Here is a 23,458-nt window from a genome sequence, read left to right on the forward strand (position 1 = left end):
AGACAATGTCAAGGACCAGGAAAATTAAAGAGAGAAAGGAGAAAAACTTCTCTGGCATTAGGGAGATGAGGTCTTCAGAAGACAAAGAGTGCCTGCCATAAAAACTGAAAAAGAAAAAAGTCTTTCAAAATAATCATAATTATTTTGCCACAGTAGTATAGTTTAGTCATTGTTGCTGTAAAATGAGCATATTCTTCATAGCTACATCAATAAATTATCATGCAAGTCGCTGTCCCAGCTCAGGCTGCAGCAGACAGTGGTCTCTCATGTTGCCAGACTCAAATGCAGTTTTCACAAGAACTAAACAAGCATTAAGGTACAGTGCTATTCCTGTGTAAGACCAACACCTCTAAGCTTCATTCTCAATGTAACAGAGTAGAATCCTGGAAATGTTACATGTAATTCTGCCCTGTGATTCACACATAGCAATACCATCTCTTAAAATACGGGAACATGGGTTATTCAAGTGAAACTAACATCATTTTGAATAGCAGTGTGGGAACAGAGCAAGCACTCTAGGAGGGCTCCAGCTCATGCAGCATGCCAGCACTGCATGGTTCAAATCCTGCATAGTCTCAGCCCGGTATAAATGAAGTCAGATGAATTTCTGAAATTGATTTTCTAGAAGTGTTAGAACTTCAAAGTGAGTGGAATAAGACAAAATGTCAGGAAAAAAACCCAACAATTTAAATAATTGGAACTGAGAAAAGGGGCTGAAGGGATGTAGGTGGCAAAACCAGTTTTCCAGCATCTTGGCCATACGTCTTATGAGAAATGAATCCAGGTCTGGGGTCCCCAGCACAGGAAGAACATTTGACCTGTTAGGGCAAGCCCAGAGAAGGGCCACCAATCTGATTACAGGGATTGAGCTCCTCTACTACAAGAAAAGCCTGAAAAAACTGGGGTTGTTCACTCTGTAGAAGACAAGGGATCTTCCAGAAGCCTCTTCTGAAGGGAGCCCACAAGAAAGATGGAGAGTCCATTTATAAGATCATGTCGTGACAGGACAAAGGGGAAACAGCTTCAAACTGAGAGTAGTTTAGGTTAGGTATTAGGAAGAAAATTACTGTGAAGCTGGTGAGGCACTGGAAAAGTTTGCCCATTAGCTGAGGATTCCCCAAAGCTGAGGATTCCCCATTCCTGGCAGTGTTCAAGGCCAGGTCGGATGGTGCTCCAAGGAACCTGGTCTAGTGAAAGTTGTTTCTGTCTGCATCAGGGCGATTGAACTAGAGGATCTTCAAGGCCCCTTCCAACCCAAACCATTTTATGATTTCTGAAAGCTTCTTCCCGGACACCTCAAGTGGTGCACCCCCATATGCTGCCCGGCCTTGTCTCCTCATGGGTTTGTGGGAATGTGGTGAAAATAAATCAGCTTAAAACCTCCGTCCGGACGGCCTCTGGTCTCCCCGTGTGTTTGTGGGCAGCGGCGAGCGGGGAGGCCCCCGAGCAGAGCGGCTGCGGCTCGGACCCGCTGCAGGAGGCAGCTCGCACCCTCCCTGCAGGCGCAGCTCTGCCTCCCGGTGCCTCCTGGCCAGCCTGCCTCCGGCACTGCCAGCTGGCCCGAGGAAAGAAGTTTTCTCCATCCCATAGGGGCCGTACCGTTCTGTGGGGCCTGAGCAGGGCAGGCCGCGGATACCGGCATTCCGCTGCCCACGGCGGGGACGCGCCTTTGCCCAGCCCGGCTCTCCCTCAGAGCGCGCGGCGCGCACACGCGCCCTGCGGCGGGCGGGGCGGGCGCGGCGCTGCCCCGCGCGCCCTCTGCCGGCCGCCGGCAGCAGCGCTGTCCCCGCGCCCGCCGCGGCCGTGCCGGGATGGGATGGGCCGTGCCGGGATGGGATGGGCCGTGCCGGGATGGGATGGGCCGTGCCGGGGTGGGATGGGATGGGCCGTGCCGGGATGGGATGGGCCGTATCGGGATGGGATGGGATGGGCCGTGCCGGGATGGGATGGGCCGTGCCGGGATGGGATGGGATGGGCCGTGCCGGGATGAGCCGTGCCGGGATGGGCCGTGCCGGGACGGGCCCGCTGCTCCCGGTGCCTTTCTGTGGGGAGGAGCGGGGAAGAGGCCCTGTTCCTCGGCCGGAGCGCTCTGCGGCGTTGCAGCGCCACACGCGCTCAGCGAATGACGGCGCTCGGCCCGAGGGAGCAGCCGGCTGATGCTGAGGGTGCTGCGGACCACCAGAGCCCCCGGCTTTCACACTGCTCCCTTTCCGTAGGCATTTCTCCCAGACATATCTGGTTTTGCCTGGACTAAACATCCCAATTCCCAGCCTTACACATGGTTTGAAGCGATTTGCAGGAAACCTTTGTTTTCACGGATGCCCCGTGAGTCTCTCTCATCAGGTCCCTTGTACCCTCTTCTGCAGCACCCTTCCCATGCCATTGGGGCAGCCACAAAGAAACAACAGAATCTTAGTAGTGATGCACAAAACCACTCTAGGACAATCCCAGACAGACAAAGATTATTAATCTTTTTCTTATCCTCATACATTCTGAAAGGCGTATATAAACACAAAGTTGTGGCATATAACAGTGGACTTATACATGAGTTAAGCCATGGAAATCACAACTAACCTAAAATCCTGCAAATACTTGACATGGCCACAAGAAAATCTATACAGCACGTTTTGCTTTCCAAACAGTGGGACATTAGGAGGTAGAAACAACATCCCCAGCTGCCTGAGAAGGAACCCTCCCCCTTGGCTGGAGGAGTATTTGAATTCAAGAGAAAAAGAAATGCCTTGATTTTTAAATGCTAATGGAACTCAAGATTACTGGCTTTGAAACAGTAGATAGGGAAGGTGGTTAGGATTCCCCGCACTAGGTAAAATGAGATATTTTTGAAACTCTTTGCTGGAGATATCCCACAGAGCAAAGTGGTCCAACAGTATCCTTGCTATCTCCATGGCAGCAGCTCTCATAGGGCAGCCTTGGTGGGCAATAATTCCTGTAGAGACAGGAGGATTATATAGCATTTTTATAAATGACAAAAGCTTTTAGAAAAATTCTTTGAAATAATGTGGGACTTTCCAGAGTCTCAACCATGAAACATCCACAAACAAGCTGATTGTAGTGACCTCTGTATACCACAGTTTCCATTCTATAGGAAGCATTAATACTATATACAAACTCCACCCTAATACCTGGAAAGCAGTTCCAATTGGGCAAGATAAAAATGATGGATGGGAAATTGCTAACTGAAGCTGATCACCTGTCGTCACATCTTTGTTGGGTGCTGGCCATGAAGAAAACTAAACATTCACTGAAAACCCAGTGCTTGGCATCAGTATGAATTTACAGAAAGGAAGGCCTGAGTTCTGGGGTGACCTGAAGTCTACATTGTATCCTGCAAAACTTTAATGGATTCAGCCCTTCACAACATGCAGTGGCAGCCATTAAAAAATGCTTTGTGAAGGTGTTAATCACCATTTTCTATCAGAAGAATACATTTCTTTGAAAGCAGAAGGATCAGAGGAACATGCTGTCCCCAGAGTTTCCAGACATTTAACCCTGTGTGGTATTTTGCTCTTTCCATGGGGTCTATAGGTAAGTTTTCTTTTAATATCTGATTGAAGAAAAATACTGAATTCAATTTTCATTCACTGTGCTGGGGAAAAAAGCTATGAAATATTTCTGGGCTTCTAAAATTCACATAATAGAGCATGTTAACATAGAATCATTCAATTACTAGTGTTGGAAAAAACCTCCAAGATCTTTGAGTCCACCAATTGAGCATCCAGACTTTTGTCTGAAATTGACACCAACTCATTCCTCAGCCCAGGCCAGGCCTCCAGCAGGAAAGCCAAAGGAATAATTTCAGAACCTTGCAGCCGTACATAATAACTAGTTAATAATAACATATTATTGCTTGTTTTTACTCTAGTGGGCTGCATCTATTAAAAAATCCTCAAATTACTATCCTAAGATTTCAATTGAGATATTTAACTGGAAAACTTTAACTTCATCAACATGGAGAATTTATGAGGTAGACTTAGCAGGGCCTGTCATGCTAGGACATGGGGTAATGGTTTTAAACTAAAGGAGGATCAGTTTGGATTGGAGATAAGGAAGAAGGTTTTTACAATGAGTGTGGTGAAACACAATTGATTGCCTAGAGAGATGGTGGATGCCCGTCCTTGGAAACATTCAAGAGCAGGTTGGATGAGCAACCTGATCTCATTGAAGATGTCCCTGCTCCTTGCAGGGGGGTTGGACTAGGCAAGCTTTAAAGATCCCATCCAAGCCAAACTATTTTATGATGATTTCCCTTAAGGAAATGAGTCATGGATGGTCATTGCAAGTGAACAGTCCTGCAATTGCATCTGTGACCAAATTATTTTAAGAGGCATCTTTCTTTTTAAACAATTTTACTTAAGTTGTAAGAAAATATTTCCTTTCATGCCTTCCGTGGGAGTAGAAAGTTTCTCAGTCAAGATCATCATCTTTTAAGTTTTATGATTCAAATGACTGGCACAGAAATCACAAACATGCTGGGGTCTTTTTTAATAATCCCATGGCCAGATGGTTACTCCAAGAAGGCTGAACTAATGTTCATAAAGTTTTCAGGAATATTTAATCTTTTTGTTTATCTATTACAGGACAAGACTCAGTTTCCCAGCTAATGTTAATTGGTTTCATTCTATGATGTCAGTTGATAATGTTTTCTCAGTGAATCAGCAAAAAGGCAGCCTGTCCTAAAACCAAGCTGGTATCTGTAGCTACTTGCTTACTTTTAATGGTATTAAATCACTGATCCTTCATTCAGGCACCCAGGTGTTGTCTGAGCAATGCAAACAATTTTCTGAGTGCTACAGACATGAAAGCAACTCCTAACAGTTGTGTGTCTAGCATTGCACACAGATTAAATCACTTACCACAGGAGCTAGGTAGCAGCATTTTTGCAGTTCCAAAACCAGACTTTGGTCACCAATACCAATCTGCCAATGTGGACTGATACAAAAAAGTTATTGATTAGTAAAAGCTTGAAAGCAGAAGTTCCTTCTATCTGGTCTATCCATTCTACTGTAAACTGTTCTTGTTTTAAAAGACAAGGATCTCTTTTTCATTGAGACTTTTTGCTTTATTTGTTGGCACTGAATTAATCAGAGAGAGCATTTGTAAAAGACTGTGTTAATGTGGACTTCCTCTGCTGGCTTTCCAGTAACTGAGCATGATTTCTAAGACTTTATGTAAACAAAGGATTAAACTGGATTTGGGGTTAAATCTTCCTATTGCAGCATAAGTCATCATTAGTGAATGGCCAGAGAAAGCTATTAGCTGGTAGTACATGGATGTACTTTCTCAGGATGATGATGCTGATCATCTAAAATAAGATGTTTGCCATCAGTTTACAAATTCTTGTAATTCCAGAAGTTAACTCCTGAGAAAAGCTTAGGCAGATGAATACTAATATGAGGACAGGAACTGCTAAGGCTCCTTTGTACTACAAAATATATTTTATACATGTCATATAAACCTGCAGTTGCTTGCATTCTTCACTGTCACATGTACCTGGCCTATGCTCTCCAGGTTGGAGTGCTAGGTACTCTGCCAGCCATGAAATTACAGGCCAGCCACCATCTCTCTCTGTGTAACTTACTTTTTTTGTCTTCCTTCTGAATTTGAATCCCTAAAGTGTCCATTCTCATTTTATGAATAGAAGATGATTTCAGGTTGAATTCTGAATTCAGATGATGAATATGATTCAAATACATATTTTAATCACTACTCTTCCCTATCTCTGTTAAATTACCTGCCTCTCACTTTCCCTGTTTCTCTCTGCTTATATTTTCCTGCCTCTCTCAGTTTTGTCCTCACTGACTCACTCAAGTTTCTTCTTCTTTACCCCTCATTATTTTTTTTCATTGTTCCGCTGTCCAGTGTTACTCTTCTACGATGCCTCCAGTGGCTTGTACTTCACTGCTGATATTCTTGTGTGATTTCCAGTTTGCACTGGTTATTTAGACAAGCAAAAGTCTCAGACTCTCATACCTCTGATTCCTGATACCTCTTAAGGCATCATAGTGGACATTAAAATAAGGACTATTTAAAAAGAATTGGAGTTTTTTGTCAGATTTTCTAGAAACATTTGATTTTTATTATTTGATTGATATTCTATTTGTTTTGCAAATAGAATAATGGAGAATTCAGGTGGTATGGACTTCTGATAGTTTTCTTCAAAGTGTCTTTTTTGTTTAGTTTAAACCAAGAAGTTTTTACAGTATATCCTTAGGCAGTTTTGCACATCAGAGCGAAAATTTTTAGACTAAAATTAAAAAGCAATCCTGCAAGATGCTGAGTACTTTTGTAAATTCCCTCTGACTTCCATAATCAGATTCCTATAAGATTCACTTTTCAGGCTAAAAGCCAGAATTGTCTTTTCATATTCAGGTTAGTTTTGCTTATGTCTGCTCCAGATTACTTTGTATTTGCTGCCACAAATACAAAGTTTCAGCTACAGAACAGATTTTTTGAAGCACTTCCAGGTCTCTGAAAAGCAAGAAAAGCTTTCTTTCATAAGCAACATTTTCTGACCATAAGTAATGATCTTTATGAGACTGCTGCTTAAATGTTCACGTCAAAGCTTGTGAAATTTGTGGACCAAACTCCTCCTGACATAGACTATGGGTAGTGTTGATTCATTCTTCAAGTGAATTGACAACCAACATTTCAAAGGAGAAAGCAGCAGGTGACAGCAGGTTCTTAGGCCTGGACTGAGCATGGCAGGTAGAAGGGCCCTGGAAGCACTGAAGATGCCAGCAATTTTGGTGAATGTCAGCATTGGCTTTGAATATCACCAGGACCATTTGGGAATTCTGGACTATTAGCACACCAAGCAATGTTTACTATTTACAGCTGCAAAATGCAAGTCTCAGAATTTGTGGGTTATCACTGGAAATGAAGCTATTTATAGAGAGATGTTCTGGTGGATAGAAAAGTTTCTGAGAAATAGTAGAAAGAAGATAAGGTAACAAGGCTCTTGTGACTAATCCCATTGATAGGCTCATGGGGTATGCTTTCCTGGTGTGTCCTCACAGAAAGACAGGATGAACTGGCATGTGCTCAGTGCCTTCCTGCTGGAGGGATATCATACCTGTTAGTTTGAAACCCTTCCATTACATACAGTGACCTCAATAATCCCATTTTATTCCTAGCATAGGTTAAAATATTTAAATCTGTACTTAGCCAGGACAAATATCATGTGTAATGTAGACCATGATCTCTGTGCTAAATAGTGTGGTTTAGTTCTAAAACAATGTTATTTAAAAAGCATCATTTAGGTTCCTTTTGGTAAAGCAATCATTGATGCAGCGTTGTATTGTAGCAGGTAAAATTCAATTAAATAAACACTGAATTTAGACATCTCTGAAAAACAAAAGTGCAACCTATGCAGAAGATCACTTTAGAAATAATACTTGTCAGCAACACTGAAGTGAACTCAGGTACCTGTATGAAACACAAAGCTAGCTAATAAAAAATAATTATTTGGCTGAAAGTAATTAGTCACATAGTGTATTTCCATTCCCTTGAATGAACTGACAGCAATGGATGAATGTCACTGAAGAGTCACAGCTGAACCCAGAGAGCTCCTTGGGCAGATGAGGTCACTGGTTTGTTATGTTTATACTGCAGCCCTGCCTCACATTTCTCGAAGGCATCTGAGGCCTGTTTTATCAGAAGGAGCTTTGGCATCCAGCACAATGGCATGTTTATGTTAAAAAGAAAGGTCCCACTGCGAGTAGCAGGACAAGGGATGCCGGTAGGAGTGGCAGCAGTGACTTCCTGCACCCCAGGCTGGCGTGGGCAGAGGGGGAAATGAGACACCATGGCTTACACTGCAGACCAGCTCTCAGGGATTAACACACATAGGCCAGTGATAATTTTCCACATCCCTCCAGCTAGGAAAAAGCTGATATATGGACTTGATGAATTGAATTGAAGGCTTGCACAGCCCTTATAACCATTTCTTAGAAGAAATCTAGTAGGTCATTACTAGTGCTCCTAGAACTGTAGCAGCCAGTGAAAGCTTCTGAACTACCAGGGTTTCCAGGGGGGAAAGTCTTCAGAGCCTAACTCTGTGAAAAGTCCCTGGAGACTCTGCAGTGACCACTCAAGTTTCCCAGTTCCCACCTGAGCAGTGCTGGAGGAGATGAGAGAGGTGTCCCTGGTAAGCCATGATCGGCACTGCACGGGAGGTGACACCCAGCATCCAGCCCAGCTTACCTCATGCGGACCAGCTGAGGGTGGTACCAAACAGAGCATGGTGCAGACACCTCTGACAACTGCCACAGCTGTGCCATAGGCAAGCACATCCAGGATGGATACATGGGAGTAGAGGAAAGTACAGAAAATTATTTTGCTTTCTGGCCTGGGCAGCAGAGGGGGGTTCAGCACACATGGTTGCTGCTGGCACTCCGTCAGTGGAGTCCCTGATGTCCATAGTGCTGCAAAGGATGTAGTTCCCATCTGAGTCATTGCCCTCAAGGAGGACTCTGCCAAAGCTGCTGTGGCTAGATGTGGGCATGGTGAACCCCTCTCTGCTGTTGTGCAGTGCTGCCGTCTGTATCGTCTACCTCCCTTTTCATGTGACTTTTTTCTTTTGTTCATTCTGGCTTGTCTTTGAAACATGATTCCTTCTTTGTTGTTTATCCTTTTTTCCAGTTTTGACAAATTCACTTTTTAGTCAAATATTCAATATCATGATGTCAATCAGCACTAACATTTTTTTTATTTTTAAAGCATCTTATAATCTGCCTATTTTTCCCTTTCATTCCCTCTCCTTCTTCCTTCTTTTCCCTTGCTGTCCCAGTTTTTCCCCCCTTTGCCTTGCATGACAGCATTCCTCTTCTGTCTCTGCTCTGTTGGTAACAAGGCAGCACCACGTACCCAGGGGACCCCTGCATACCTGGGTTTGGCTTCAGAGCATGAACAAAAACCAGCAGTTCGGCAGATCTATTGGAATACTTCCTGTGGCTTCCATCATATTAATCATTAAACTTTAATGTATTCATTATTGTTCCTTTATGTGAGTTGCTACTATCTTTATTTTACAAATGGGTAACTGTCATAAGGAAAAATCATGTGTCAGATCTTACGCATAGTTGGAATACTAAAGCTCAGATGTGAGGTCCACTGAAATTAGTTATTGTGAAAGTTACATGCAGACCAATGAAGCTTTTCAGTAGGACTTCTGGAAGTCAAGTAAGTGTATGATCAAAACATTATATGGATAAATCATATAGGGATCATATAGATCATATAGATCATAGGGATCTGGCTTTAAACAATTTCAAATTCTCTCAAGATCTAGTCCTTTTTTTTTAGCCAGGGATAGCTACTGGGTATTATGAAGTTCTTAGAGAGATAGATGAAACATCTCCATATTGTTTTGTGGAGGTGTGTCATGTGTCTCTATAAGAGACCAGTTTTATTCCCATACCTTCAAACTGTTCAGCAATAACACCAATATTTCAAATCTCTTCCCCAACCAGTGAATGCGTTATTTCTAGTTCTGTAGTCTTCAGGGTTTTTTAAGCACTTCTGGTGTTGAAGGGATTTCCCCCACACCCCCTCAATTTCAGCCAGCTGGCAGCTGCAATGCACCTACATAGTTGTGGGTACCATGAATGCCTCGCATTCTGTTTCTCGCATGCTATCTCACCTACTTGCAGCGTCATTCCTGAGGCTGTGGGAGCAAACTGGGTGGGCATGTACAAACTTTTCTCATCAATTGATCTTGGGTATCTGGTAACATTTTGGTAATGTTAATTCAGACCAAGATCTATGTTTTTTACCTTTCCCTATTTATATTATAATGGGGCCATGTATTCAGCTGCTGAAAATCAGCCTGCACATGAAGTAACCTTGGACGGTAAGAATGTATGAGCTTCTTCAAAAATAGCATCCTGGGAATTAACCTCATACTTGGTCTTTGCAGCATATAGCCTGAGAGGAAGGCAGTGATGTGACATTCTGTAAACTGGATATTAACATTGCATGTACTGCATCCCCAGTTTTGAGACAGTATTTATTTGGTTTATAATTCTGAGATTCACTTACATTGTCTTGTTTGGCATGCAGTTGGTTTTGACACAGTAATTAAGAACCAGCACACTCCAAAGCACCCAGCTAATTATTGAACCTTCTCAAGCAAGGGAAACAGTAAATTATCTGAGCAGTGGAAAGGAAATAGGTCAGTTGAAAAATATGTTTTAATGAGCTGATACTGGATTTGACAATACAGATGCTGGCAAGAATGAAAAGAATCCCAGTTCAGTTTTGAAAAAGGTGTATTTTTCACAGAGAACATGTCTCTTCTGGGACATTTAATTTAATGTACATTGGTTTCCTATTTTAAGAAAACAATTTGCCATTAACACTATGCCAGCCAGACTTACATTCTTTAAGCAAAACCTCTTTGTCCTAAAGTATTTAATGGCTCAAAGAGGAGGAAATTTCCTGTGACATTTCAGTTTTTCCATTCTAAGGGGAAATTGGTTGAGGGTCTAAAAATGAGAATGAAAACACCCTCCTTCTGATCATTGTAATATACCATAAGGCATGTGACAACAAAGACATTTCTTTCTGAGCCCAGCATTGTTTTTAATCAGCTAAATTTGCAACTGAGACTGTCTTCACATAGAACTGCTGACTCAAATAAAAATTTTGTTTATCTGACTAATCTAATGACCTGCTCTGAACTACAATGTCTCCAGTTCATCCTGCTTCCTTTACCTGAACACAAGTGACAATTGTTCTGAATTGCATATTCATCTGGGGGGAAAATCTCAGCAGGCTTTGTGCTGTGGGTCTGTTTTTCTGTTAGGCACTCTTCAGCTCCATTCTCTATTTCATCATCCATCCTAGAGGAATATTGAAAGTATATTCATGTATTTTTTTGGTCTGTGGCCATGAATGAACAGGTGAGGTAGATGGTACATGCAAATAAAATTAAGAAAATTCATTGTGTGGAAGATTAATGCCAAGAAGTGGGTTATGGAGGTCAAAGATGGACGCCTTCTCATTATCACCCAGAAGAACTCAAAGGAAGCCTTGGTATTCAAATTATTCTCCCAGCAGTGAATTCAGACATGTGAGTGAATCACAAGGTACTTGTTTATTGTCAGCTCAGAAAAAATAAAGCGAGACTGGTTTATGTGTAGACTGAGGCCAGTGTGGAGACATTCCTAGACAGGGTGGAGCCCACAAGGCGAGCGGTGCTGTCACTGGGGAGGGAGCAGGTCCCTGTTTGCACTGAAGCTGGAGACAGAGCTTCACGATATGATCTATTCTGTGGTGAAATTTGTTTAGGAGGTTTTTGCCCCTTATCTCTCTACCTCACAGCCCTGGCAACCCACTCCTGCCTACATTACAGCTTCCTGCCTGTCCTCAATTGTGCTGCTACAAATGAGTGTGGGGCCAGGTTATTGAGTAGGTCCCTAAAGCAGTCTAGGCTAAAAATAGCTTTCCAAAATAATTTTGCATTTTTGTGTTTTAAACTAAAACCATTTCAGCTGCCTGATTTTACAGACAACCCCTGAAAGTACCCCTAAGCACAACTGACATGGTAACAAACTGACCTACTGAAAGGTAACTTAGCTTCTCAAATCTAAAACAAATGTGTCATGGAAATATACACAAAGAAACGATGCCACTGTGCTGGTGAAGGAAAAGCTCAAGGCTTCTACTTTCCTCCAATATCAAAATTGTAATGAACACAAACATTCATCGTTTAATGAATCTGCCCTGATGGATCAAGGTCAGACAGGCTCAATGCATTTAAATCAATGGAAGTTTTGCCTCTTCTTTGTTGTGACCTAATATTAGCCTAGAGAAATGAGGCTCATGGGTGACCTGATCACTCTCTACAATGCCCTTAAAAGACAGTGTAGCCATGTGGGTCAATCTCTTTTCACAGGCTACCAGTGACAGGGAAAGAGGAAATGTCTGTGCCAGGGGAGGCTCAGGCTGGACATCAGCAGGAACTTCTGCACTGAAAGGGTTGTCAGGCATTGGAATGGGCTGCTCAGGGAGGTGGTGGAGTCACCATCCTTGGACGTGTACAGGGAACAGCTGGACATAGCAGTACCAAAGTGTCAATGACAAAGTGATGACCAAAGGTTGGACTCAATTATCTCAGAGGTCTTTTCCAACTTAAATGATTCCATAATTCTGTAAGATTTTTTTTTCCCCTGTCTTTCCTACAGAGAAGGACTTGGAGTTTTAATATATACTAGCATTTGAACACAGGTTACATTTTACCATATATCAACATAGAATCAGAATAATGTGACTATGGAGAGACTGGAAAAGGATGCCAAGAGTTCCATCTAGATAAGCCCTCTGTCCTGAGATGGGCTCACTCATACACCTACAGTCTTCCTGGCAGTATTTGTGTAAACTTTTTTTGATTAAACTTTATTTTAGAATCCACACATCTCCTTAGGTAATCTGTTCCAGTGGTTAGCTGAGGAATTTCCTCACCATCTAGTCTGTGTTTAGCACACAACCAGCGTTTCATAGCCACACATCAATACAGATGAATATAATTCCCAGTGGAAACAGCAGTGGCAGCAACACAGAAACTTAGCATGTCCCTGATGATGTTTGTTCCTTTTTCTTTAGCCAAATGAACCCAATGATTTAGTGAATATAGTAAACAAATACAGTTGGGGTTGCTGACATTTCTGTACATACATTAACTCAAAAAACTTTAATTTTCTCTTAAAGTTGTACTTACTTGCCAGGGAATATTGATAGTTTACTAATGTAATAAGTTTACTAGTGGCATAAACACATGGATAGATATTTTTCTTTTTCCTTACAAATATAATATGATATAATCTAATATTATTGAAGGCTCTGAGGGAAGAGATGACAGTACTGATTTTTACCTTTAAGAGTAAAACCTACCATCACTGTAAAGAATGTACTTTAGGAACCAAACCTGGAAACAATATATAAGAAATGAGCTATTAAACTGCCTTCATTGAAACACCACTTGAAATTATATTACAACATCAGAAAAGTCATAAGATAGATTCTTGCAGCAATGAAAACATTACCAGTGATGAGAAAAACTGCTGTTTCAGAAGGGCCTGGAGAGAAAATGAAAGTGCTGTGGAGTCCCTATATTGTCAGACACTACAGCAAAGTCAAGCCCAAGGGAAGATGCCTAGGAAAAATTGGACCTCTAGAATAAGCTGGAGTAATAACAGCCACCAGCAAGATGTCCTTGTTTGCTGGCATTTTGCCCTCTCTTGCAAAAATTATTACATTAAAAAAAAAAAAAAATTTCTTCTTTCTCTGATTCCATGAGTATTTTTTAAAAATGGAGGACAATTAAAAGAGTAAAACTAAATTACTTAGATTTCTGTAGCATTTTTTAAAAGTGCAACAACATTTTGAGGACCTCTTTCAAGAGATCATCTGTTTGTCAACACTGTTGGTTCATTCCTCCAAATCTCTAAACTTTTTTCTTTTTTTTTTAGTTGCCCTTAGTGCAGTATTTGAACCATTTTTCTTTCTTTTTTTCTTGGGTGAAGTTTGGTTATATGTGCCACAGTTAGCAACTGTGGTCACTATGGCTATTACAGTGAGTTAAGAGAAAAAGGTTTTTAGGGAGCATGTAATCTCCCAGCCATTCTAGGCATCTTGGAAGAAGGCAGTCTTTGTCTCTACACTGATCATAAACAGAACCTGAAGTGACTGGTTTGGATATAGATTTCTACATCAGATGAATCATACCTGAAAGTTGCACTGAGTATTCCTGGTTACTGAGAGTACTGATTTTGACAGTGGTTTTGTAACAACTTGTACAAGTTATTTCCGTCTTTTGCAATACATTTGGATTCAATGAGGTGTCAGATGAAGAAGCAAACACTTGCAGACTTTTTGGCTCTGCCTCAGTTAGGAACTGAAGAGCACACCTTCCCCACAGGCAAACATGTTGCAACATAAAATGCAAATAGCTTGAAAGAAAAACAGAAGCAATAAAGGAATGGCTCTTTATGTGCCCTAGAGGAAGAGGAGAATCTGGCAAGACATTTGTAAGACAATTCAGGGAAAAGTCATTTGACACAACCATGATGAAAATCATATTATTGGTTTTAAAAGTCTTGACTTGTCACGAAACATACTTTGCTACTGATGTAACTAAATAGACAACAAAAGAGTTTAGTACCGACAAGGAAAGAAATTCACATTTAATACATGTTACTTCACATTTTTCTTACAGGACAGTTAGTTCAAAGTCAGCTCTTTAAGCATAGTAAGTATTTTACACCAAAAAAATAAATTAGTCAGTAATGTTTGTATATACAAAAGAAGACAACTGGCAAAATTTAATCACATTTGCTGCTCAACAGCAATTATCTCAAAAACAAACCTCTGGTAATAGGTGAGTACTTAGATGGTGACTCAACTGGTTCATAAAGGAAAATAGCATGGCTACTATAGAATAAAATTAAATTCTGCAGTTCCTTAACTTTACAACCACTCATGCTGCTGTCCTTATCTCTTGACTATGCTCTTGTTCTGAAATAGCATGGGAGATTTGTCCTGTCAGGATTTCATGATAGTGTTGGCAGTCATGGGAAATCTGTACGAGAGAGAAAATGTCCCACTTAGCAGCAGGAGGATGACAGCCACAATCCCAACAGGAATGGCAGCACCAGCTTCCTGTGCCTCTGGACTGGAGGGCATGTAGTAAGAAGGAGGAAAAGCTATGCTCTGGTTGTGAGCTACAGAATAGAAATTCCAGCTCACGGGAATTAGGACACACAGACCAGCAAATATGTACAAGAAGCCACCCACCAGGAAGAACGGAGCAATGAGAGTTTTGTGAGTGATTCCCATATACACATTTCTCAGAGCAAATATTGTAGCAGCCAGTCCTAGCAAGCCCATGAACATGGCAATCAACATGAGACCCTGAGCAACATAAATTTCATAGGGGATGAAGGAGTCATAGCCACTGAATTTATGGCAAAACTGTTCTCTGTAGCCAGGTGAGACATGAAGGTAACTGATGAAGCAGACTTTCCAAATCCCCACCCAGGCAATGCCAGAGGAGATGACAGTGGTGTTGTCCACATGCCACACTCTCCATTCCACAATTCCCATTGAAACAGTGCACAGGATCCAGCCTATGGTGCCCAGAGCAAAGGCAGCAAGCTGGAGGTGTGAGGTGCTGACCAGGGAGCTCATCCTCTGGAGCTCTCCTGCTCTGTCACAGACACAGTTGCCATGTGAAGAGAGAGAGGCACTGCAAAGAAAAAAAAAAAATGACAGAGGCAATTATTATTTGGGTGAATAGGTGAACCTGTCAGTGAAAAAGAGAATGTTTGTGTGGAGGGAAGATGGTAGTCATCTTCCCCCACTTTAATGAACTGTTGAAATTTAATATCCATGGACAAATAACATACAGGTTTTAATTCTGTATTTGTCATGGTATCACATGAGGAGAAAGAGTCTCTAAATAGCCCCTCTAAAGATCTCATTTTTGCAAATCCCACTTATAATTATTATAAATTATATATTATTATAATATATATATATTCTATATAAATGTTATAATTATTATAAATTTCCCAGTTTGCCCAGTTTTAATCATCCTAAACTGTGCTGGAAAATATTTTAGTCAGATTTAAGATTTGTATGCTGACTGTACATTCTGAGTGCAAATTAGGGTTTTATTATATTAAAAAAAAAATAAAAAGAAAAAAGAAACAAATCAACACTTAATTGCCTATGTCTTTTGTACAATTTGTTGAATACTTATAGGAATGATCTGTGATAAGTGAAGATGTGGCCCCAAATTTATGTAAATCTGACAGGTTCTAGGGATCTGTGTATTTCATAAGTTTTCTAAAATACTTCTACTGCTCCTATTTCATTCAAGACTGGAGAAATACTGTACCAAGTTGATTCTAATAAGATATGTCTGCCACCATGTTTTGCTCACTGAACATTAAAGACTAAAGCAACAATTTTTCTGTTTACTGATCTCAAGGTAACCAGAATCAGTTGGCAATACAATCTAGTTGCATCCACCTGTGGAAATCTTAAAAAAGAAATATGTTCATAACAATAAGGCCTTAAGCAAACAGTGTCTATCCTCTCATACCAGTACCTACTACATACTTACTTCAGTCCTGAAGGTGATGCCAGCCATGAGAGGATGGGACAGAATGATTTTTGATGCCAGACAAACACAGCAACATCTGCAATTTTATCATTTTGGCCTATCAGTTCATCTATGTATCTCCAATAGGACTGATTTCCTGTGGGATATATTAATCTCCATTATTGCAAGTGCACATTTAATCTTCTCAAGCATGAAGAAAATTACTCTGGAAGAGTCTCTTGTATTTTTATCTACTTGAACTGAAACAAATTAAAACACTTTATGAATTTCCTGGGTCATTTACAAAATGATTATAAACGCCTCTTTCTAATTAAATGTTTTTACCAGGCATGGAGCACCGGAGCCCCTCTTTCTGTCCTAGTTCCACCTCAAAATAGAATTATTTCTGTTCCTGTCCAGCGACGGGAAGGTGATGGACAGGAAAGAGCACAAGCAGAGGAGTCCTGTGCTGACTCCATTCGGCTTCTCTTGGAATCAGTGGATGAGACAGAAGCCAAACCACATAAAGATAACATTTTGTCTAGAGCCCATATGTCTGCAACACTTCTTGTGTACATCATAAACATTCATTTAAACAACTTGCTGATATCAAGGTCATAAAAGATATGTCAGCAGGTGAATCCTTATCATCAACAGCTTTTCAGAGTGTATTATCAGCATATAACTTTATTGATTGAATGTACCCAACTGTCTGCTCACAGAATTAAATGAGACTAAATGTAATTCTGAGCCCACTATCAAGCCTGCATGTGCTGAGATACTTAGAATCATGTCCAGAATTGAATTATAAAATTAAAAATTAGGGAAAGATCTTTTTTTCCCTTTATGATTATCAAAAAACACAGAACAATCAAACACACAGAATGAAAGAACTTAAGGCTTATACAAAAGTTCTGAGAACACTGAAGAATAAGCAGCTAACAAGATGGGCTTTAGATGAGTTATCAGGTGTCTAGACATACAAAAAATTGCTTATGTAGGAAATGATTCATTTTGGCTCATTTCTCCACACCCTGCCCGCTGGAACATATTTGATCTAGCCTGGTATCACTGACTTAGAGAAAAACTAAGGTTCAAAAGAAGTACTTTTGAAGTCGATGATTAAATTAAATTAAAATTCTCATACTTGTCTATTTTGGAAAGTCAAACAAAAGTCTATACTTAATGACCTGGTACTGAGATTCAGCATGAAAATAAGGAACAAAATACCAAGGTAAAATAGTTACAGGATTTTTCTTTATGCATGAAAACATGTTATTTTTATTTTTTTTAAAAAAAAAGTTCTGATTCTTGGTTCCAGTCTATAACTATGAATACTAATAAACATACTATAGGTTTTGCTGTCATAATGAAGAGACAACAGGTATGTATCACTTTCCAGAAGCATTGATTTCAAAGGAAACGTTGGGCAAAGAAGATCAGGGAAACTCCTTTTCTCCCAAGTGTAGACAGATACATTGATTTTTCAGAACTGCAGTGGCAAGCACTTCCAAAAAATCCCCAAACGACTTTTTTTCTTGCAGATGCCAAATAAAACTGGGAGCGAGCTGCAGAGGGCGTCGTCCTCCAGGATTTCAGCCATTCCAGCGACTCCCTTGCTGTGAGAGCTCAAGAGGAAAGAAAGGAGGGAGGGAAGGTAGGTCATAACAGGCTGGGATTTACAGCAGGGCCTGGGTCAGGGCTTTGTCAGCTTTTGCCTCAGCTGGACCTTAGGATGACCCTGCACAAGTCTGTATCCACAGGAGGTGGGTGATGCAGGTGCTGAACCTGGCTCAAACACAAGCAGTGCCAGCAAATCCCCAAAACCAAACAAAAAACACCAATTTTTAATTTTTTTTTTTTTTAATTAAATTAAAACTTCTTGTCCCCATGCAAATGCTCTTTTCAGTCTTCTGGGAGAAAAATGTGAAAGCCCAGTCCCTGCACGTTTGAGCTATATTGGATAAAACAGTTCAAAGCCCAGGTCACAAAGGCTGTGCTAACACAGACAGCATGGGCTAGTTTCATGCTTTAGTAATTACATAAATATTTTGAATTAATTTAATTGGTGTAGTAGGGTTACCTATATGGTCTGAATAATACAGTGATGTAACACAATCACTAGATGAAATGTCCCAAGGCAAATGAACTCATATTCAGTCAGTTACAGGAGATCTTCTGAGTAATTAGGTGGTGTCACTGGCATTCACTTCCTGGTTCAAGAGCTCACTCAGAGCTGCAGATTTCAGCATTCCAACTTTGCAGACCAGCTACTTCACGGGATGGAGTCAGCCTACAAGGGCAATCTGGCCAGCAGGAACAAACCAGGTCTGTGTGGCGTCTGTCAGTGGATGAAAATCCTGACTGAAAACCCTATTCACTGAAAGAAGTGAGAAGTAGTTTTGAGTGCCATCTTTCAGTGTCCCATGATTTCATCCATATTTTCATTTAAAATCTACTCAGTTCAGTCCAACAAGCAGCCCAGCAGCTTCTGGGGATTGTCTTTGGAAAGCCTAGAAACAGTAGCTAAAAAACAGAGAGCTTCTTCTACAGGCTTCTCACCTGGCAGCCATTTTCTCTCTAAATATATCTTTCATTTCCTTCTTTTGGAAGGGCTTTCCTTCACATATATGTTTTTAACTAAAGTAAAAGCAAGACAGCATCAAAGAATCACAGAATCATAGGATGGTTTGGGCTGGAAGGAACCTTAAAGAGATCTTGTTCCAATCCCCCAGCCATGGGCAGTGGCAGCTCTCACCAGACTGGGTTGCTCAGAGCACCATCCAGCCTGGCCCTGAATGCCTCAAGGGATGGAGAGTCTGTAGGTTTTCTGGGCAATCTGTTCCAGTGCCTCACCATCCTCACATAAAGAATTTACTCCTGATATCTAATCTAAGCTTACTGTCTTTCAGTGGAAGCCATTCCCCCTTGTCCTATCACAGTTCCTGACGGAGAGTCCTCTCCAGCTTTCCTGTGGGCTCCCTTCAGATTCTGGAAGGCTGCTATGAGCTCCTCACACAACTTCCTCTTCTCCATGCTGAACAGCCCCAGCTTTCACAGCCTGTCTTCATAGGGGGTGCATATTAAATGTAAATTTGTTAGCATTCAATGCAAATTTGCAATGAGAAGACAGAAGTTACTAGTAAAAGATGATACATGTCAGTGTATTCATCCAAAAATAGAAACTTGGAGGATCCTTTTGTATTTATTGCTGATTTTACTTCAATTAAGTATGGCACAGTGAGTAGCTCTTTTTCTTTATGAAAAGCATGAGTTTCCCACTCTTAGCTTCAAGAAATGAAGAGGATGCCTGAGAGCCATGTTGACTTTCCTACAGCTGCAAGCTTGCTTCTAGGAGAAAAATATAAAAGCAAGCTGCTCTCAGAACTGCCAAGTGGTTTCATAGAGAGGGGTTTGGGTCATATGTGCTTCAGGCTTACCTTTAAAAAGACTAAAACAAAATGTTGCAGTTGAATAGATCATTTATTTGTGGCCACAGTCCTACCTCCTGATATTCTCAGCAGCAGGAAAAAACAGAAATGGAGAAATGGAGAAACTTGAAATTTTGTCAACACTTCTTTACTTCCAGTACTTGTTAGTAACAAAAGACTGGGGCTGTGATATCAATTCTGAGGGTAGAGAAACCTCATTTACACCAAATGCATTTCACTTCTAATACTGTGTCTTCCAGAAAGCTGTTTTAATTACATTCAGTAGTCTATATGCATCTGTTGGGTTTCAGATCTGCTTTCTAAAACTCACCCTGTTCCTGAAACAGATACTTAAAACCCTGTAGGCAAATGCAAGAGAGAAAAAAAGCTATCAGACTCTCTTAATTCATGCATTTAAATATAATTGGGCCCTTCAGGTTACTGGGTCTCAGGCTCCTTCCTGGGGAGATGAAGGCCTGTGCCAGGGACAAATGTCCAGATGGTAGGGTGGCATAAGGAAGTGTCCCCAGCCACACAATCACCTAGAAGACTTGTCATCATTTCATATGATGGGTTGGGAACAAGAGGGCTGCAGCTTTCAGAGGCACTGAAGGGAGATTGCCATTTAGGAGGCAATTGCCTTTGGTTAGTGTGTGCTGGGTAATACATTCCCCAGCAGCAGTATCCCCTCTGCAGTATCTCTTACCCCTCTGGGACCAGGCAGAGCTGGATAGGCCAGTCATCAACATAAGATCTCAAACACTCAAACTGCGGGGAAATGTGAGATGGAGCTGGGTCTTGTCATGAAATCTGTGGAAGTCTTACACAAATTGCATGATCTTTGACATGATATTCAAAGACTGTATTCATGCCTTAGGATCCTTGAGTTTGGATGTGTGTAGAAGAGAGCTTCAGAAATGTTTTTTATCCTTCTGCCACCACTGTTTCAGCACAGCTCTGGCCGAAGGACAGCTTTATGTTTAAAGCCATCTACTAGCTGTGGTCCAGGATAAATCAGCCACCACTGGACAAATCAGTCTATTCCTACCTTCTTTAACAGACATTTCAAATAGTCAGTGTGGCAGTTCTTTTGTTCCTATTGTCCTAGAAATAAAATTAGCTTCATTTATGTATGACCCATTCCTTGAATACATCTCCCTGACATTCACAAAGTCTTGAATTCTGATATCTCATGTTTAGATTTTAGCTGTCACATACTTATTTTCAGTTAGAAAAGACAAACTAGGGGGGGCTAGAGTCTTAAAAGTCGTTGTCCAGATTTGTAGGGTATGTCCAGATTTAACATGCCTTATGTCCCCTGTCCCTCCAAATGTCAATGTCCAATGTTATATCTCTGCTGCTTCCATTTATTCACTATGTTTCAGAACAAGCAAGCTAAAGCAAAACCAAATCTTCATTTCTCTTCCATCAAATAAGAATACATTGAAACTTAGCTGTGTAAAAGTCCTTTGCTTATTTCAGGAAAATGTTTTTATTTGCTTTGATAATAGGACAAAATGAAACTGATAATTTCTATATATTTTCACTGTTTTTTCACACCCTAATTTGCTTTTCTGTGGCTGAGCCCATCCTGAACTCTTGTTACATAAGGAAACACTGCAGGCTGGTAGGCAGTGAGATGGACCCCATATTATCAGAGCTGCTACAGATTGTTTTGTCTCTGTCTTGAAGGGAGCTCCATTTGGAGCCAAAGTGGAACACTTTAGAGACATTCCAGGAATGACAGCCCCTGAAAAACTAAGGCAGATAACCTGGCTGTGTTGAGATGGGATCCTCTCAGGAAGCTTCAGCAAGCAGAGGGAACCCAAAAACTTGCCTGCTTTGGGTGTCTGGCACAGATAAAAGAACAAAAGGGTTCAGTAGTGTAAATAAGGCAACCACATCTAGGTCCCAGAGAACTCACACACAGCTGGGAAGATGAGGGCACTGAACACACACCTGGGGCATGGGAAGATGTCACCCAAGATGTCACACCTTCCAGCCAAAAAAACAGCAACTAAAGCTTCCTGGAGCTGCAGGAGAAATTTAGAACTCCTGAAGAAACTTGAATGTCAGCCTGAAAGCACTGCACAGGCAGTGGTTGGGAGGCAGGAGCATTCCCTGAGCCAAGGGCATGTAAGGAAGGGGCAGGGGGAAAGCACAGAGCCTGCACACAGCAACCTGCTCACAGCAACCTACTGGCGAGGTTTCCTTCATACATGGGAGGAAGTGGGTGCAAGGAGAGTTTTCCAAAAGGATAGGAGACTATACTTGCTTCCTAGTAAATGATAGCACAGCTAAAATAAAATACACTAAAAAATGTTCCAACATTGGATGTCTGAGATCCCTGTCTGAACCCACTCGCCTGCCAAAAAACTAGGAATTCTACTGCAGCTTGTAACCAGCTTAAAGGGAAAGTTCATGATAAACTCTTCTTATATAAAATAAGCATACAATTATTTTTCCCAGCCCACGTAAGCAGAAATTCAATTGTTTCACTTATTTCATGTTTTAAGCAAATATTTTTGAATTAGATGATGCCAGGCATCACAGGCATTTCTAAATCAACAGGCATTTCTAAATCAATTCATTTGAATCCTGCTTTTGAAAAGTATTATAGCCTAGATGCAGCTTTATTGGACTTTTATTTGGTTTACTAACCAAATCCTTTGTTTAATGTAAGTCTTTCAGCAAAAAGGGAATTTTAAAAAACCCAACAGTATAGTAATTACAAAGGTCTCTTCTTAGCAGTATCTATGATTTAATGCTTGAAAACTTAATTCTTCAATTCCCAGTTAGGAAAGCATTCTTTATAGAAAAGAAATAAATACTTAAATCTCTCCCCATCTGTTCTCTATCAGCACTTCATAAAATAAGTAATATTAAAAAAAAAAAAAGGGGAACTTACTTCTCTGAGTCTGAGAGCTGCCTAAGGCTTTGAAGCAGTGTCAGCTGGATGAAGCAAGATCCAAAAGGGAGGTGGAAAAAAATGCCCGTGCAAATTGTCCAACTTGTTACGCTACCAAATAGGTACCTCTCAGTTCCTTGTCACTCTCCCACTAAGTCAACAAAGATGTAGGAAGTCAGTTAATCATTAACATATAAAAATATGAAAGCTTTGCCATATGCCATTTATTCTAATTGGTTTAAAACACTTACCAAAACATATATATAACCCATGGAAATTACAGTCTTCTGTAAGATACCCTTTCAGAAAATCTACATTTTTGATTATGTGACTTTTCAGCTTAAGACCACCGTGATGCCCCAGTCTGACAGCGTGAAGGACACAGAATTCTCATCTGAAAGAAAACAAAATGGTTTAATAATCCTTTCTTTGTTAGATTTTTCTTCTTTTCTTCTTAAGTTGCAATTTATGCAACTTGAATTAGTGCAGCTCTGCAGAGGGAAGAAATATATATAGAGGAGAAAGAGGACTTTTTCTAAGGAGAAAATTCAAGCTGAACTGTTCTCTTGACAGACTCTGGCAGCACCCATACTTCAGTACAAACAGTACTATGCTTGCTATCAGATGCTTAGAAAAACATGCACATTTTTTAAAATTCTGTGATGTTTGCCTTGCTTCATGGTTTTCCCATGAATGTAAACAACGGCTCTTACAAAATGGAAGAAAGTTCTTAACTCCATCCTGGTTTCTTCTCTTTGAACTCTGTTCTAAACTCTGATAAACTCCAAATGATGCACTGGCTCAGCTAGTTACAGAACAGTGCTAACAGCACCAACATTGTGTGTTTGATCTCTGTATGGGCCATTCCCTTAAGAGTTGGACTCAGTGATCTTTGTGGGTCCCTTCTAACTCAGAATATTCTGTGATTCTGTGACATTTCAAAGCTTGGTATCAAAAGACAAGTTTATTTCATAGAAGTTCCCTGGAATGAGA

The 23,458-nt window shown here is 40.8% G+C and overlaps 1 protein-coding gene across 1 annotated transcript; it reads right to left on the bottom strand.

Moving 5' to 3' along the window:
• Window positions 1-14,183: 14,183 nt before the first annotated feature.
• Window positions 14,184-22,853, bottom strand: CLDN34 (claudin 34). Its single transcript, XM_005516842.3, has 4 exons — window positions 22,717-22,853; window positions 22,466-22,616; window positions 16,148-16,283; window positions 14,184-15,265 (listed from the first exon to the last, which is right to left on the bottom strand). The coding sequence occupies exon 4, from the start codon at window positions 15,205-15,207 to the stop codon at window positions 14,563-14,565; it is 645 nt and encodes a 214-aa protein (XP_005516899.2). The 5' UTR covers window positions 15,208-15,265; window positions 16,148-16,283; window positions 22,466-22,616; window positions 22,717-22,853; the 3' UTR covers window positions 14,184-14,562.
• Window positions 22,854-23,458: the final 605 nt, after the last annotated feature.

This window comes from Pseudopodoces humilis, chromosome 2 (genome assembly GCF_049639895.1).
Source record: "Pseudopodoces humilis isolate 2021_Gansu_Grassland_sample_001 chromosome 2, ASM4963989v1, whole genome shotgun sequence".
In the NCBI taxonomy this organism is placed as follows: domain Eukaryota; kingdom Metazoa; phylum Chordata; class Aves; order Passeriformes; family Paridae; genus Pseudopodoces; species Pseudopodoces humilis.